Source organism: Triturus cristatus, chromosome 10 (genome assembly GCF_964204655.1).
Source record: "Triturus cristatus chromosome 10, aTriCri1.1, whole genome shotgun sequence".
NCBI classification, from domain to species: domain Eukaryota; kingdom Metazoa; phylum Chordata; class Amphibia; order Caudata; family Salamandridae; genus Triturus; species Triturus cristatus.
The window spans coordinates 393,288,934-393,305,143 of record NC_140593.1 but is presented as its reverse complement, the minus strand read 5'-3'; the positions used below and the strand labels follow the sequence as shown (position 1 = coordinate 393,305,143).

Sequence of the window (16,210 nt, the reverse complement as noted above, 5' to 3'; positions counted from 1 at the left end):
ACCTGCAAAAAGCCAGCTTCCTTACAATACATAATAATTGCCAATTAGAAATATTTTACTCCTCTTCTTTTAGGATCTGCTGTAATATCGCCAAACCTTACAAAGTGATAATTGGGTTTACATCCTTGTCTTCAAATTAAAAAGTCATCAAATGTTTTGTGTAGGAGCTATAAGGAGCTCTATTTTCATTTTGAACATGAATTTATAATCAAAGATCTCCTTTCATCCTTAAAGCTGTTTAGGTATTCCTGCTTAAGGACCCATTCTAGAGAACAGGCAGGCTGCTAAGCACAAATCAGATAACCTTAGAAGAACTGGCTTTACAATCGATCTGGAAAAAATAGACCAACTTCAGAAAGGAGTAGAAGGTTCAATTATTACTACTGAGGAGTTCTTTGAGGAGCGGTTCCTTGCCTGCAGCAGCTCTGCATTTTGCCAGGACCACGTCCCCACAGCCAATACCTGGCTCAAGGCGAGACTTTCGACAACGCTCTTAAGCGTGTTTAGCCTCCCGCAGCGTGGGTTCTTTGAAGAGCAGTTCCCTGCCCGCAGCTGCTCTACATTTTGCTCACCATTGCTGGGGTGAGACTGCATCCCCCAGCCAACACCTGGCTACGGCGAGACTCTCAACATCACTCATAAGCGCGTTTAGCCTTTTGCAGCATGGGTTCTTCGAGGAGCGGTTCCATGCCCGCAGCTGCTCCGCATTTTGCTCACCATGGATGAGGTGGGACTATGTCCCCCAGCCAATACCTGGCTCAAGGCAAAATTCTCAACAGCACTCTTAAGCACATTTAGGACATGCCACATAAAATAAAGCCTCACAGTACAGTGATCTGTTTTGTCATCAATCTCGGCAAATGATGACTGAGGCTGCCTTGGGGATTACCACAACATCATGTCCAAGATACTGGAGTTGAGTATTGGGAAATTTAAAACCATTTTAAAAATGGAACTAGCTTCATTAGTGACCCAACTTGATAACTTCAATTCGCAGATAGAGGCTCTTAAGATTCCATCATTCCCAGTCGAAGGAAACAGCCCCACTTCCACTTCTGTGATGGTCCCCGCCCCTATGTAACAGCCACAGGCACATGGTCAAGCTCCCTCTGCCCCACTAATTAATTGCATGCCTAAAACCACAACTGGCAAACTAGTACATACAAACCCAACTTGCATGCCAACATTGGAAAATTCACATTAAAATTTACCCAACTTTCCCCGGAGTGCAAACCCTACTTGATTGTCCTTAAGGATGTCTCTGTGTTGCCTAAAGGCATGTCTGAAGGCCATGTGGCCTTGAAAAATAAGTCTGTGCATTGGATACAAACTAATACGAAATGCCCCCAGGATTTAGCTCAAGACAATATTCAGGTAAGAAAAGTTTAATGGCTTGGCGTCTATCCAAAAGAATGCGCAGTGGATTGTGTATTCATAAACTTTAAGTCCCCCGCGGTTGTGGATATACTCTTAAGGTACCTTTGCAACCTGCCACTGTTACCTGGAAAAATAAAGGCACTTCCTTTAGGTTATTGCTATAGACGTCAGTCATTCGCTCCTATCGCCAACAAGGGTGCATACTATACTGACTGACTGACCCATTGCCAGTCCTTGCCAAATAAACTTTAATATTCCATCACATAATTCCTTTGAACCACTAACATCATTGGATGCGCTAGATTGACTTTGCAAGACTGACTGTGTCATGTCACCCTCTGGTGGAGGATCACTAACATAAATGGGTGAAAAAGGAGATGTAACACACAAGCCCTCTTTAGTGGACTCAAACTGTACTACAACAAACTGGGTTGTAGCCATCAGCTTGCTGTCTTTCCTCCGGGAAACCTAGCACTTCGTGTATCCGGCCAATTTTTAAGGACTGGTGATTAAAAGGACAATTTGGACTTCCCTGCAAAAGCCCCCTTGTCTTTGGTTTGAGCAGAAGAGTATTGCTCCCAAAATAAAGTTTCATCATTACCAGTCACTTCTCCTCAAATCTAGGTGGACTTGGAAGTGGACCCTTTTTCCATTAGCTCTAATAACAATCCCAATGGAGCAATTAACATTCGCTCCTGGAACATTGTAGGCATCAAGTCCAATTTGCTTGCACCAGACTGGAGGGACTATATAGAAGATAAATTAGGATCATACTCAGGAGTCTACAGACATTACACTAGCAAATACCCAATTTACCCGCTCCTCCCTTCCTTACCATAGGCCGCCCCCGATATTATTTCCATCGTTTGTGAAACAATTCAAGACAGTAATATGTCCTTTACCCGTGTCAACATGGAGGTATAGTGAACGTATATTTTTCATAATGGAGGTTGAGGTTAATTGCATCTAGGGAGCTCTAATAACAGAGCAAAGGGGCGGGGCAGTAGCGGGACGAACCCTGGGGTGTACCCACTAACGATTATTGAGGAAGGACCCTTAAGCAGTCCACCAGAACCTCCCATGCCCGAGCTGTGTCCAGGGAATATAGACCCTGTCAAGCCTCTCGCAACTATACTTCCCCCTCATATCCTGCCCACCTCTTCCTTGCATCATGTGTTGATCCGAGGAGCTTTCCAGTTCCTAGTTATTTCTCCCTTCGCTAACAGGTTAGCCTGATCTTGGAACCTGCTTGTCGTTTTAGGTTTGGATGCATGTGGGAACCAATGCAAAAGGCAGAGCCCAGGGAAGCAGGGAACCCCCTTTCATATGACATTTGCAACTACCGTTGTTACCTCCTCCCAATAAGTTCCCAGTGTTGGGCAAGTCCACAACATATGCATTAGCTCGGCTCCACTCTCCCCACACTTTGGACAGGACTCTCCAGTTTAGTGAAAATATCTATTAATGCACCCAGGGGTCATATAGGCTCTATGCAGTAAGTAGCAATTAATCAGTTTGACCCGGGCATTCCTAGATATTTTAGGAGTCCACTCAAGTATCATCTCTCAGTCCTTGTCTAATATGGAAATTCCCAGATCCTCCTCCCATCGGGTTTTGAGGGACTCGGGGAGGGTAAAAGTATGCCACTGTGTATTGTCCTATATAAGCAGTTCACTGCCCTAAAGGTCCCTGAAGATGATACGATATATTGACAAGTTGCATGAGTATGCGGTTCCTCAAGCCCAGACCTCCAATGCTTGCAGAAGGTTATTGTTACAGCCCCATAGAGTAGGAAATTATCAGGGTGGAATCCAAACCCCGCCTGGTTGTGGTCTTTAAATCTCTTCACAACCCAAACAAAACATATAAAGATTTTATCAAACAGATTTTGAGCCTTGTATGAAGTAGTCATGGTTAATTATTAAATATGGGCTTGAGTTAGAGTTTTGCGGATGGATTACACAGTCACAAACGTGATGGATATCCTGTCAGCCACATTAAAAGTGCCATAGGATAGAATGGACTTGGGTTACCGTGGATGGCATGTCCAACACGTTTTTGATGGAGTAACCTGTTTGCCAAACTATAAAACAGGCCTTAAATGTGTAGAAATGCATTGCAGTAAATTTCAGTTGATTGCAGTTTTTTCAAACTGAAATATACGTATAAGCATCTTCATCTGACAACTTTTTCAAAAAAAGCCTTTTCTAGGTCTTCATATGGACAAGTATTAGTGGGTTGTCGTCTTGGTATTTCCATTAATTTATTTAGCAGTGTGTTTAGCCCAAGAATGCAACTTTGTAATTGATTCAGGTAATTACACAAGTTAATGATGCTAGTAATGCTATACAGCAGAATGTATAGTATCCACGATGTACGGTGATGTACAATGTTAACTCCTGTAGCGCAGAGTGGCGGTTGGTGTTGGAGTCTGTAGTTTAGAGTGAAACCACCCTGAAGGTCAGAGGACTACTAAAAGTGTGAAAAGTGAGTAAAGTATATGGATGGCACAGTCCCTTTGTAGCTATGTGGAGAAATGAAGTCTCACATGTTAGCAGCCAAATGCAGTGGCGTAACTAACCTTGAGGGGGCCCCCCTGAAAAGTACATGGAGGGGGCCCCCCATTCTCCGTGCCAGTGAAGAGCTCTCAGGCCAGCGACCCTCCATACTGCCCATGAAACACATAAAAACGTGCCTCCCTGTGTCTTTAGTCGACCCTCTCTGAAAACCAGGACATGTGCTAAATTTGCTGAAATCTATTGGGACAACTGGTGAAAAACCTGGACTGTCCTAGCGAATCCAGGACACCTAGCCATCCTAGGCCCTCCAGAGGTCGGTGGCTTGTGCTCTTCTCTAGTAGTCAGTGCTAGCTGCGAGGCAGGGGCTCCTAGTGAGGCACTATAGCAGAGGCGGGAGACAATGAAAAGTACCAAGAGGAAGGATGCAGCCATGGATTATCATTTAGAAGTCGCCAGGGATCGCACCTGCGACACCTTGCTACCAATGGCACTCCCCTTGCGACTCATGGCAGGTAGATCAAAATGAAGAGCAGAAGGAAAACAGGATGCTGATAAGAACTGTTTACTTTCAGAAACTTCTTGTGTCAGCCGCTTTCTGTTTTGTGAAATAAATATATTCATCTTGGCAATGTACGCTCTGAAAAACATTCCTCGGTTGCCTTGATTGCAAAGATTAGATTAATGCAATATACAATCCTTAAAATGTAAAGCCTTATTTCTCTATTCTGGCCAGATAGATAGATTCCAAATTACAATGCTTTGTAAAAGGAATAGATTGCCCTGAATAGGGTGTCCCTGGTGACATGGCCTATCTGGTAAAATTAATAAACTTAATAAGAATTAATACCAGCCTAAGGGCCTGATAAAGAGGAGATTGTATATCTGATAGATATTGAAAACAGAGCCAAACTTTGCAATTATAACCTTTTTACAAATAAATTATGTGACACCAAGTCAGCTATGTCAGGTTTGACAAACTCCAGACAGTCCTGACCTTCGAGCCAATAGCATGTTGCATTTTTGGAGATGTTATTCATTTCCCTAAACAAAGTCGGTACAATCTAGTGCAGTTACAAAATTAATTAGGAATATAATCAAAACGGCACAATATATCAGAGCTAGGGTAGAAATACATCAAACACTTTTCTTTGTTTTGAGAGAGCCTAAATAACTAAAAGCAGACCGGCTGTGTGCTTGCGTTTTACAAAACAATTACTAAATCTATACATTTAACAGGTTGGCTTTGCGTTTTGTGCTCTGTAAAAAAAGAGAATGCATATACTTCTTTCAGAGGAACGTGATACGCTTGACTCAACTAGAGCCAAATAAGTCGGTTGCGCAGTGCTATAAAAGACTTCACATACAAGAATCGAGATACGGCAGAAGAATGTGTAGGGACCAGCCTAATACAGAATGATGTAGCCAGTCCCATGCGGAGCCTTCTTGACGCCACTGACAAGGGCTTTACGGGGATACAAAAAAGCGGGGGTCTCTGAAACAGGGGTGGGCTATGTAATTAAGGGTGTGACTTAAAGAAGTAAACAAAATTTCTGTGATTTGGATAGTGTGCCAACCGATTATTTTGGTTCCTCTATGAGCTTTCTGTACTTGTATCTAGATATATAACACAACTGATAACCTGAAATCAGCCAGGACTATTGGCTTTATCAATGATGGTTTGCTCTTCAACATAAATGAGTAACAGCGATTATTTTGTTGTAAATAATTACTATTGATTTTTTTTAATTCCTGAAATTGTGGGACCTGTGGAAGCGGTAGTTATCTTCAGAGTATTTTAATGCTCAAACACACAACACACCCACTCACCTATAAACACTTTTATTTTGTCTTATCATGCTTTAGACAGCTGTGTATCTCCAGCGCAAACATTACACAGAATCACAACTGGAATAGTGACCAATTGCTCTGTGCGCTCTACAGAGAGGCCAACAATTGGATGCCTGTGTTCTGAACACCTTTGTGACTCAATAACAGGAAGGTTGCAGGATTATTAAACCGTGTGGATGATGAGGAGGAGTGAGTGGCTGGGTGCCCCTGCAGCTGGTTCCTGGGCAGCTTTTGTTGATTGGCCGGTCTCCGTCTTTCCTCAAAGGCACTTCCTAGTTACTGATAAGGCCCTGCATAGGGTGCGTGGGTAGCACCTCTCTCGCCCGGGAGTGGGGGTGGAGCTACACCTGGGGTACACAGAGTGTCTCCTGCTCCCTGTAGCCAGGGGACATGCCATAAATTTAAAACACAGTTGGTGGCCGGGGGGTACAGTCACAGGTAGGGGTTTATGGGTGGCACACACGGGTACATGCAGGTAGGTGCACAGATGCTGCACACAGGTGCATGCAGGTAGGTAGGTGCAAGGGTGGGACACGTGGATGTATGCAAGTTGGTGCACGGCTGGACACATGGGTACATGCAGGTAGGGTTTCATGGGTTGGACAAGTGGGTATATGAAGGTAGGTGTTCATGGGTGGGATCACGTGTGTGCATGCAGGTTTGCGCAAGGCTGGGACACGTGTGTGCATGACTTGAATTAGTTGTGCCTCTCTGGTTTTGCAGAGAGTACCGAAAAGCCGGGGTCGGGAGGACTTGCTAGGTAATGGAGAGGGAAGGGGGCGTGTCTACTTTACACTCAAACTTTTCTCTATTCTGCCATCCGCTTATCCTCTCATCTACTGTCAACTCGCCCTTGCCCTCTAGTGCTCTGAAGCAGCTCAGCTGGTGCGAAGCGCTACACCCACGCTTGCAAAGCAGCAGGGGTTACCTGGGGGGCGCTGCAGGAAAGCAGAGGGGGTCCTCAGGCGGAGGAGCAGGCGGGGGCCACACAGGGCCAGGGGCAGCAGCATCTAGGGCCCATACATTGCTCGGGGCTGGGTCCTGCCGGTGGCGCTCCTGGGTTCGGTTAGGGCAGGGTCCGAGGCCTACCAGGCTGTGCTTGCACCAGAGGAGGGCTCTGGCAGGGATGTAGGAAGGGGGGTGCAGTGGGTGCGGGCCACCCCGGGTGTCATCACTGAGGGGGGTGACAAAATGGCAAAAATATGTGTTTTAAATACATTTTTTGTCATTTTGTCACCCCCCCCCCCCCCCCCTCAGTGATGACACTTGTCCCCACCGGCTTGACAAAATGGCAAAAATATGTGTATTAAACACATTTTGTCAAGCCGGGGGTGACCAGAAATTTTCCGCACCGGGTTCCATGTGACCTTGCTACGCCACTGGGCTCTGATGTGCAGGGTCCGAGGCCTGCCAGGCTGTGGTGGCACCAGGGGATTGGTGGGCTCAGGGTGTGCAGGGAGGCAGGGGCATGCTTTGTCACGTGCAGTCTGCAGGAAACACAGGCCTGTTTACCAGTGAAGCTGTATGATTTTAAGGGCCAGCCACGCGCCTGCATGGGGGACTGTAGTGTTGAACTTCTGAAAGCCTTGACAAAGCTGAGACTGTGGGCCCTTCGGCAAAAAATGTACTAGCTTGTGTAAGTGAAAAGTTACAAAAAAGCACCACATTTGTTAAAGCACTCTGCGTTAAAATTGCAAAATACTTTAGCAGAATGCCCGGCATCGTGCAGAATAACTTGCCCTGTCTTTACGCAGAACGGAGTGAAACTTTCCGCATAATCAGTCTTCCACTGCAACATAACTCTAGCGGCCCCGACTATTAAGTCTAACAATCAATGCCTTTCATTTTTTTTGAATTGTGTTGTTTTCATCCAACATTATATGCTTCCATGTTTACAAGACTACAGCAGATTATCCAATAGATGCCAGGCATGAGCCACAGCGAAACTGCACCAAACTCCAGCCCCAAAGCTGGGATGAGGATGCAATCCTGGTCCCCCAAAATCCCCCCTCCAACCCCTCCGCCCCCACCCCAAGCAGAAAGATCACTGGGTTAACACGCCTACTTACAGAGATCCCTGTAAATGTACATCCCAGGCCTGAGGGCCCTCACCCCTATCCTTTTTCCGGCTGGGCTCCGACTGAAGAGAAACAATGTAACTTGTTACTTTGTTCTCTTCAGTCCTGGGTCAGCGGGAGGAGCTCAGAGCAGGCTGCACACTGCAGTTGCTGTTAAGCAAGACACACAGCTCTCCACAGATGAGCTGAGGGGACCACCTTCATGTACTGAAGTCGGGGACCCCCCTGCACCGCGGGGGCGTTTGTTATGCCCCTGATTATTGTTCAATCAAGTAGGTTTTCAAATTCTAGCTGTGCAGGTGAAGGGGCTGGCACCATCATGGCATGAATGTCAAAACTGCACCAGGAAGTAGTGCACTGATGACTTAATTGATCACCTTCTACCACACTTCTGTGCCAAGGACTGCATCTTAAATGGTCTGCTTGATAAAGCCACTGGGAGGCAGGCGTGGGGGTAGCAGTGCAGGATGCCTTTCATGCTCACTCCCTCCATGCTCCATAGAGGTTGGCCTACTGAGGGCTGCATGGGCTCATGGTGCGGTGGTCATTCAGTGCTGCAAATGAGCAGCATGTGGGGCTGCAATGGAGATAGACCAGGCAGACTTGGATGCAGGTTGCTTTGGAACCTGACATAGCGGCTGTCATACCACACCAAGCAATACATCAGCCGAGAGGAAGAACTCCATATGACATGACTTGCAGATCAGTTCAACCAGTCGCTGAAGGACGTGGTAAATTCGGGCCGTTCAACATGTGAATGTAATAGCCTCTAGAGGAAGGTGGCAAACCTATCGCCATTCTCTCTGTGCATTAAATAGGTCCCAGGCCAGACCGAACAATCAACTGGCAAAACAACCACAAGAATAATGCAGGCAAAAATGATTACCATTAACTTACAGTAGTGAACAACACAACCTTTGGAAAAAAGTTCTGCTCAGAACATTGTAAGTACATAAAACGATCACAGAGATTGCGGAAACATGTCAGGACGTTGAACAGTCACGGTTTAGGCAATTTTGACAGAAGTACATTTATCAGACTGTAGAACATTCAATAACCACAAACTGGAGTTAGCACACATTTGGTTGTTTATATAGGTTTATGTAATCCAGTCATAATCTTTCAAAAACACAGAAACACAATGACAACAGAGAGTCAAAATTAAATTCAGTAATTACCTTGCCAAAAAACGAACTTCTCAGATTCTGCATGGCAAGCAGATATGGGTGGGTGATGGCTGACCTGAAATGTAAAAAAACTTTGTGTAAAATAGAAGTGGTACCAAGATTTAACTAACCCAACTATGATACCAACTAAAGCATCATTATTTATGTATTACTGTAGGTGTTCCATAGGCGCAGAAAGGGAGAATCTGTTCAGCAAAAATGATGCATAATTATTGAAAAGGAACAAATAAATAGGCAGTACCCATGAAAATATACAATAGAATATTAACATAAACACATGTGAAAATGAACAAACAACAAGATACATTATTTTCCAAACCGTTTTTAAGGGAGGGTGCCATCCTATAGGTTACAGGTTTTTGGGGAATATGGAAAAAAATAACATACCATGATGCCCTACAGACGACAAAACCCTGTAGCTGGACTTTATCAAAGGAAGAAAACCAAGCAATGTAACATGTTTGCATTAATAGCATATTTCCAGTATCATTAAAATAATTTGAAAGTTTATGCTTAATGCTGCAGGACTATACACAGCAAAAATCCTAACTCTGAGCTATCGCGTGCTCAGATCACCTGGCCTTCCGAGATCACATTTTGCAACATCTAACAGTCAACCACACATTTGTCACAAATTCAATCGACTATCAATCAATCAGGGGTTTGTAGAGCGCAGCTACTCACCTGTGAGGGCCTCAAGGCGCTGGGGGCGGTTTAGGGGGAAGGCTGATGATCAATCTGTGCGTTGAGGTGAGTTGAAGAGCCAGATCTTGAGATCTTTCCTGAATTGGGTCAGCGACAGGTCATGCCCGAGGTGGAGGGGCAGTGTGTTGTAGGTCTTGGTGGCAAGGTAGGGGGAAGGATCTTCCTCCGGTTCTGGTCTTGTGAATCCATGGGACGTGGCCAGGGCAAGTTGGGTAGGGCAAAGTTGTCTGGACGAGATCATATCTTGCAGCTTTAACCCCATGACTAAATTGCATTCAGGAGATGTGAAGCCAGTTATACAAAGTGATTTTGTGGAGCCAGGTGTATAAAGTGATTTTGTGACTACAAACCCTGTGATTCGCACAATCATAGGGTTTGGACTAGGAAATTACTGTTTTATATTTACTAAACACATTTTGTAAGTCAGAAAAGTCTTTCAGACTTGCAGAATGGGTGTTGCATCCATTCCAAATCGCAATTAGTTAGGGGCTCTGAAAGGGGTATCCCCTCGAAATTGCAAGACAGAATTGTATGCATTAGTGGTTAGCTTCCACAAATGGTGTCACAAACCATTCATGTTATGTTATGTTATGTTACTGTTTGTTTTGTAGAGCGCTCAGCTGCTCCAAAGAGCGTCCCGGCGCTAAAGATCATCACACCAAATACCAGCAGCAAACAAACAGCCATAACAGAAAACATAACCAGAATTAACCATAACAGCATTACAAAGCAAACAGATAGGTTTTAAGTCCTTTCCTAAAAACCGAGAGATTGGTGCACACCCGCAACGTCAAGGGCAATGTGTTCCAGAGGCGGGGTGCAAGGTAACTAAAGGAGCGACCTCCACAGCGAGCACGCTTCACTGTTGGAACAATAGCCTTGGCCTGGGCAGCAGATCTCAGAGGTCTAGATGGAAGATAGAAATTGACCCTTCTCTGCAGATATTCAGCGCCGAAATTATGAAGCGCCCTAAAAGCTGTAGTTAGGGTCTTGAAGAAGATACGCTTACGAATCGGCAACCAATGCAGAGAGACAAGGAGATTGCTGGCCCTAGATCTTCTAGTTAAACCGAAGATTGCCCTGGCTGCAGAATTTTGAACTATCTGCAGACGAGTCAGCAGATACTCAGGAAGACCTAAGTAAAGGATGTTGGCGTAGTCTAGGCGCGAGCCAATTAATGCTTGCACCGTAATTTTCTTATGCTCCAAAGATAAATAGGGCAGAAACTTGCGCAACATCCTTAAGATGGCAAAGCACTTCCCAGTCAAGCCAGCAACCTGGGTTTTAAAGGAAAGAGTGTTATCGACCATCATACCCAGGTTCTTCGCTGTAACCGAATCGCTGGCAGGGGGAGACATGGCCGAAGGCCACCATAGCTTCCAACGTGGGTCTGCAGGACAGCCAAAGAACAATATCTCGGATTTGTCGGAGTTGCATTTGAGGCCATTTTTCCCAAACCAGTCAAACACAAACTCCAAACACTTCCGAGTGGCTGCTCCATCGAAGTCACAGCCCCTGTCACAAGTGAACAGGAGCTGTGTGTCATCCGCATAGGATATGATCTGGGCCCCTAGCTCCTCCACCCGTGCCGCAAGAGGTGTAAGGAAGATATTAAAGAGGGAAGGACTCAGTATGGAGCCCTGCGGGACCCCTACCTTAAGCTGCGGCATCCGGGCGGAGAAAGGGGGAGCCCAGATCGTTTGTGTCCGATCGGCCAAAAAAGACTGAAACCATGCGAACACCGTACCCCGCAGCCCAATCTCCCAGAGTCTAATTAGGAGGAGGTCATGGGGGACGGTGTCGAAGGCCGCCGACAAATCAAGCATGATAAGCAGGGCCTTTCCACCCCTATCGAGGGTCTCCTTCACAATTTCAGTAACCTCAAGAAGAGCGGTCTCGGTGCTCAGGTTAGATCTAAATCCAGACTGTGACTGATGTAAAAGGGAGTTGCCCTCTACAAAGTTGGTAAGGGTAGTATGAACACACTTTTCAGTGATCTTGGCCAGGGCAGGAAGCAGCGAGATTGGCCTATAATTAGAATGCAGTTTAGCATCTGCATTTGGTTTTTTAATGAGGGGAAGAACTAAGGCCTGTTTCCAGGAGGAGGGGACTTTGCCCGACTTCAAAGATGCATTAATGAGAGGGTTGATGATCGGATTAAGGGCAGGTGCCAGGGTCGCAAGACACTTGGCGGGGCAAGGGTCCAGAGGAGAGCCAGATTTCAGGCTAGACAAAAGGTCAAGCGAGGCCTGAGGCTCTAAAGAGGGAAAACAGTGCAGGGTAGGGCCCACAGAATCCATATGCATAGCTGGTGGGCATAACCAGGGGTTGGAAAGGCCATCGACCTCTGAACCTTTGCTTCATCAGTTACCAACACCTCAAAGGAGGTGGTAACTGATTCACAAATAGAACCGTCTATAGGGGACCAGTGCCTGCACTTCCTGATGTGTTCCTAAACAGGAACCCTTTTTTTAAGCAGCATCGGTTCCTTTAAGTAAGATCATCTGCTTTTAAAAAATTGAACAAATTTCCAATTTGGGAACGTAAACACAGGGATGGTGGTCTGCACCTCTCTGCAGGTCACCAACCCTATGTTTGGAGTCAATCACAGAGGGATAAAAATAGCAACCTGCCTTATTAATATTCAATAGGCATTTAGTTTGCGATCTGCCTTAAATGGAGACTTTGTGATGTGAACTATTTGAGACTATACATTTGAAAAGTTTTATATAGCGCAAACTTGACTTGTGTGTGTCAAATCGCTTTACAAGACGAGACAATGACATACAACTCTTTAAGAATAGTGAAAGTACATACAGTGTCGAAGAGACAAATAGCTCAAGGGGCAGAGAACTGATGATCTATACCAAGAATTTGTTCATTAACAGGAGTTTGACTTTTTTCTTGAAAGAGGTAATGGAGGGGGTCAGTCTTATATCAGGGGGGAGAGAGTTCCAAATTCTGGGAGCGAGGCCCGGGAAAGATCTGCGTTTTGCAATTTGTTTCTTGGTACATTGTTTCCTAGTTACCTGGATACGAAATAACAATGCATACCCTAATGACTTGGTAAACAAACATAGGGTTTCTCTGGACACTATGTGAGGTGGTGTGGGGGTGGCTGTAGAAAGGATAGGGTATTTTGGGAAAGGTCAGGCTTGCAGGGAAAAGTGGCCCATGCTCTTCCTCCTCCCATGGTGTTGGTGAAGGTCAGGTGAGTGCCAGGCTAGGTTTCATTCTTTTGGGTCTGCTCCATTGTTTGCACTGGTTATTTTATCTGATGAATTTCCCCACCCACTAAAATAGAGGTATTCTTTCACCCAGTAGTTTTGAGTGCAGAAAGACTGGAAACTGAAAGTTGGTCACTTACTAAAGACATTTGTAAAGGGTCATGCTTACTGGTCCCTTGGAAGAAAAGCACACACGTAAAATCAACTCATTGTACATCTTTAAAGGGCATAAAGAACAATGCTAGGTAGATTTTGCTTAATGTCATCTGAAAATAATATGCTTAAAATAAAACGGTCTGTAATTAATTAAACCAGACAAAAACATGCAAGATCACAGAGTACCCTATTCAACGAAGATAGCGCTTTCTATCAGCCAAAACTGGCTCATCTGCAGGCCTCTTGCTAGAGTGGTGCGTGTCGTGTTCTTGCCATTACTTACTGGTCTATTAAAATGAGAACTTAACTAATAGCTACAGTTTGCATCTGGTCCTGCAGTGATACTGGAACTTGCCATGCTGGTCCTTGGGGGCCCATCTCAAGCAGTCCCTTCCGCGCTCAGAGGGGCAGGTTATCATTTGCACTCCTGTGGCAATCTTCCATGACCCACAAAGCAGATATCAGAATACTGCAATAATTGTGCTTATAATCCCTCCTAAAGAGCATCAGTTAGGACATGGGATCTCTCGCCTTACACCGGCTGAGGCAGCCATCCCAGACAGCACTTTGAGCATCTTCCAAAGAGCTTAGCACTTTAAAATAAAATATCTATTGGCACCTCTAACAGTCCTCCAAGAAAATAAAATAAAAAGGGCCCGGTCAGCAGAATGGCCTGACCGGAGATGGAACATCAGCACTTTCAAGAGGCTGCTATGTTGCTTGAATGCTCGCTGCACCATGAAGGCCTGGAGATCAGATTTTTTTTTTTTAATGAGCCTGTGTAACAGTTCATTTAGGGGGTGCATTTGCAAAACAAGGCCATAGACCACATATCTGGATATTGCGCTGGAGAGCTACGCGTTTTAAAACCACATCAGACTGCTGTGATCTCAGGCTTCCATCAAAAAATAATTTATTTTCAGAATCCACTGCATAAATCATCTCTAGAACCCTTCATCTCAAACTGTATTTATTGGTTCAGCATTACAAAAAGCCATACAATAAAAGCACACGATATAAGTACTACAATTTTTTTACAAAAATTGTTAAAATCAGACGGGTTCATTCCCCCAAGCATACTCCCAAACATAAGAGCTGAAATACAGAGCTCACGCAAACATGGAATTATTTAAAAGGGTCTAATGAAACCTTGTAACAGACACGGTGAAAGTACAACTACTGTTTTTTTTTTTTTTTTAAATAAGATAGCCTAACAATAAATACTTCATGAATGAATATAAAAGCTATATAGCATGCTAAAAAGGGCATTACAAAAACCGTGCGGGATGCAACTAATTGATGAACCTTTTGTAGCTGTAAATAAATAAAATCATACACACTGCTACCAAGAAGCACTGCCATCCGACAATGTGCAAAAGCAATTCCGATCAATAGCGGCAATTTATAAAAATGACGATCCCTTCATCTTGAACGAGGAGGGGGCGATTGTGAGCATTCAGCAGTCCTCAGCAGTATGACAAAGGGCTCTGCACTCTCATGCGACTTTGCTTTCAGTGTACCCCCGTAGGATGATTTGACATTTGGTCATGGCTGACTGCCTCCACCACCTGCGCTGCCCGCTCTTCGGCAATACATGTGTAATACAGCGACAAGGCTAAGCCAATATCTGTACTCTGGATTACTCTAAAGGGAAGGAAACAGTGCGACACTTGCAACAATAGTTATTTAAAAATTCAGAAGAGATAATGAACGCATTTTCTATTTGGAGCAGTCAGTAAGCGAGGGGTCAGGTCAAGGTATTGTTTCATTTCTGCTCTTTTTTAGCACAATTCAGTTGGTGTAAAGAAAAGGGAAAGTGTTTTTCGCTTTACATCTACAAATGAACCAAAATAATAAGATCTTGCACTGAAAATACTACCCACAGGAATGTTGTGGTCTGGTTAATGATTACAGTCAGCTGTGCAGGGGTGTGTATTGTTATGGAGAACCTTTAGCGTTGTTGACAGAGTCGTATTGCGGTGCATGTTTGCACATAGTAGAGACATTCATAGAAACAAAGGTGGGGCATGGGTACGGGGACCTGCACAACCCACTAAGTCCTGTAGGTTGTTTGCTACTGTATGGCCACTGTTTATTTTAGTGATCCACTGCTTGTGCAGAAGGTCAGTTTTCAATGTTACCTCATCCGCAATACATGAGAAAGCTCACTGCACGAGCTGGATAAAGACACCAAGGCTTTCATTATGACTAATGTGGGAGCACTGTATCAGAAATTCTGCACCGAAATAACTGACATCATGGAGTTTGTTCACTTTCAGATTGGGACCTACTGATTGCAGTACTGCATGATTTCCCCTTAAGTTGGGAAGTAATCAAAGAAGCCGCGGCTACTCCGCTAAGGCAGAGGAGAGACGCTCCACTGCTCGTTCAGCAGTGGAAAAAGTAAAAGTGAAATTATAACGCAATGTTATTTACATAGTATTTTTCTGAGGCAGTTTTATGGGGTGGGGCGGGCAGGGCTGGGCTGTCGTCACAGCCAGCAAGGGGAGGAGTGGTTGGGGCACTTTAGTGCGCATGATGGTTTGACCGGTTGTCTTGGGCCAGCCAAACAGTCATGCGCACTTAGCATGTTCTCCGCCTCGATGGAGAACATGCACAGGCTCCCACTCCCTGAGTTCCAAACCATGGCGCTCAGACCAATCACGATGTTGCTGTCATGCTGGTGACAGCAGCGTCGTGATTGGCTTAGGGAAGCCTGTGTGCTTCCTCCTTTCGGTTCGGGAGGAACAGGAGAGGATGGAGGAGAGGTGGCACCCGGCAGCCAGGTAAGTGACATTTTATATTTTTTTTTCTCCCACCCCCGCCCCACCCGTACTACTCTGTGGCAGCCACCACTGAATCAACGAAACTGGCGCTGGTAGCCAACTCCTGTCTGTTTTGTAGTCTTCGGGGCTCAAAAGTGTTGTGTTCCAAGAGAAGTTGTATTGGCATTTCAGGTGGAAACACCTGCTTCCTCTCAATTCAAAATTACCAAAGCACTAGTTTATAAGGCCTTAAATTGCTAAATTACGGTTTCTTGCATTACTCTTATAAGAGTGTAGATATCCTAGTGTAACTTTATCTTACAGTGTGGAATCACTCTTTGCTGTGCT

General features: G+C 45.0%; 1 protein-coding gene across 3 annotated transcripts in view; it reads right to left on the bottom strand.

Annotated features, from left to right (window-relative positions):
- OSBPL3 (oxysterol binding protein like 3) overlaps positions 1 to 16,210 on the bottom strand; it is an 812,031-nt gene that overhangs the window by 142,418 nt on the left and 653,403 nt on the right. For all 3 annotated transcript variants that reach the window (XM_085631654.1, XM_085631656.1, XM_085631655.1), the window contains one exon: positions 9,001 to 9,064. In XM_085631654.1, coding sequence (XP_085487780.1) covers positions 9,001 to 9,064 — 64 coding nt within the window. The remainder of the gene's footprint in view (positions 1 to 9,000; positions 9,065 to 16,210) is intronic.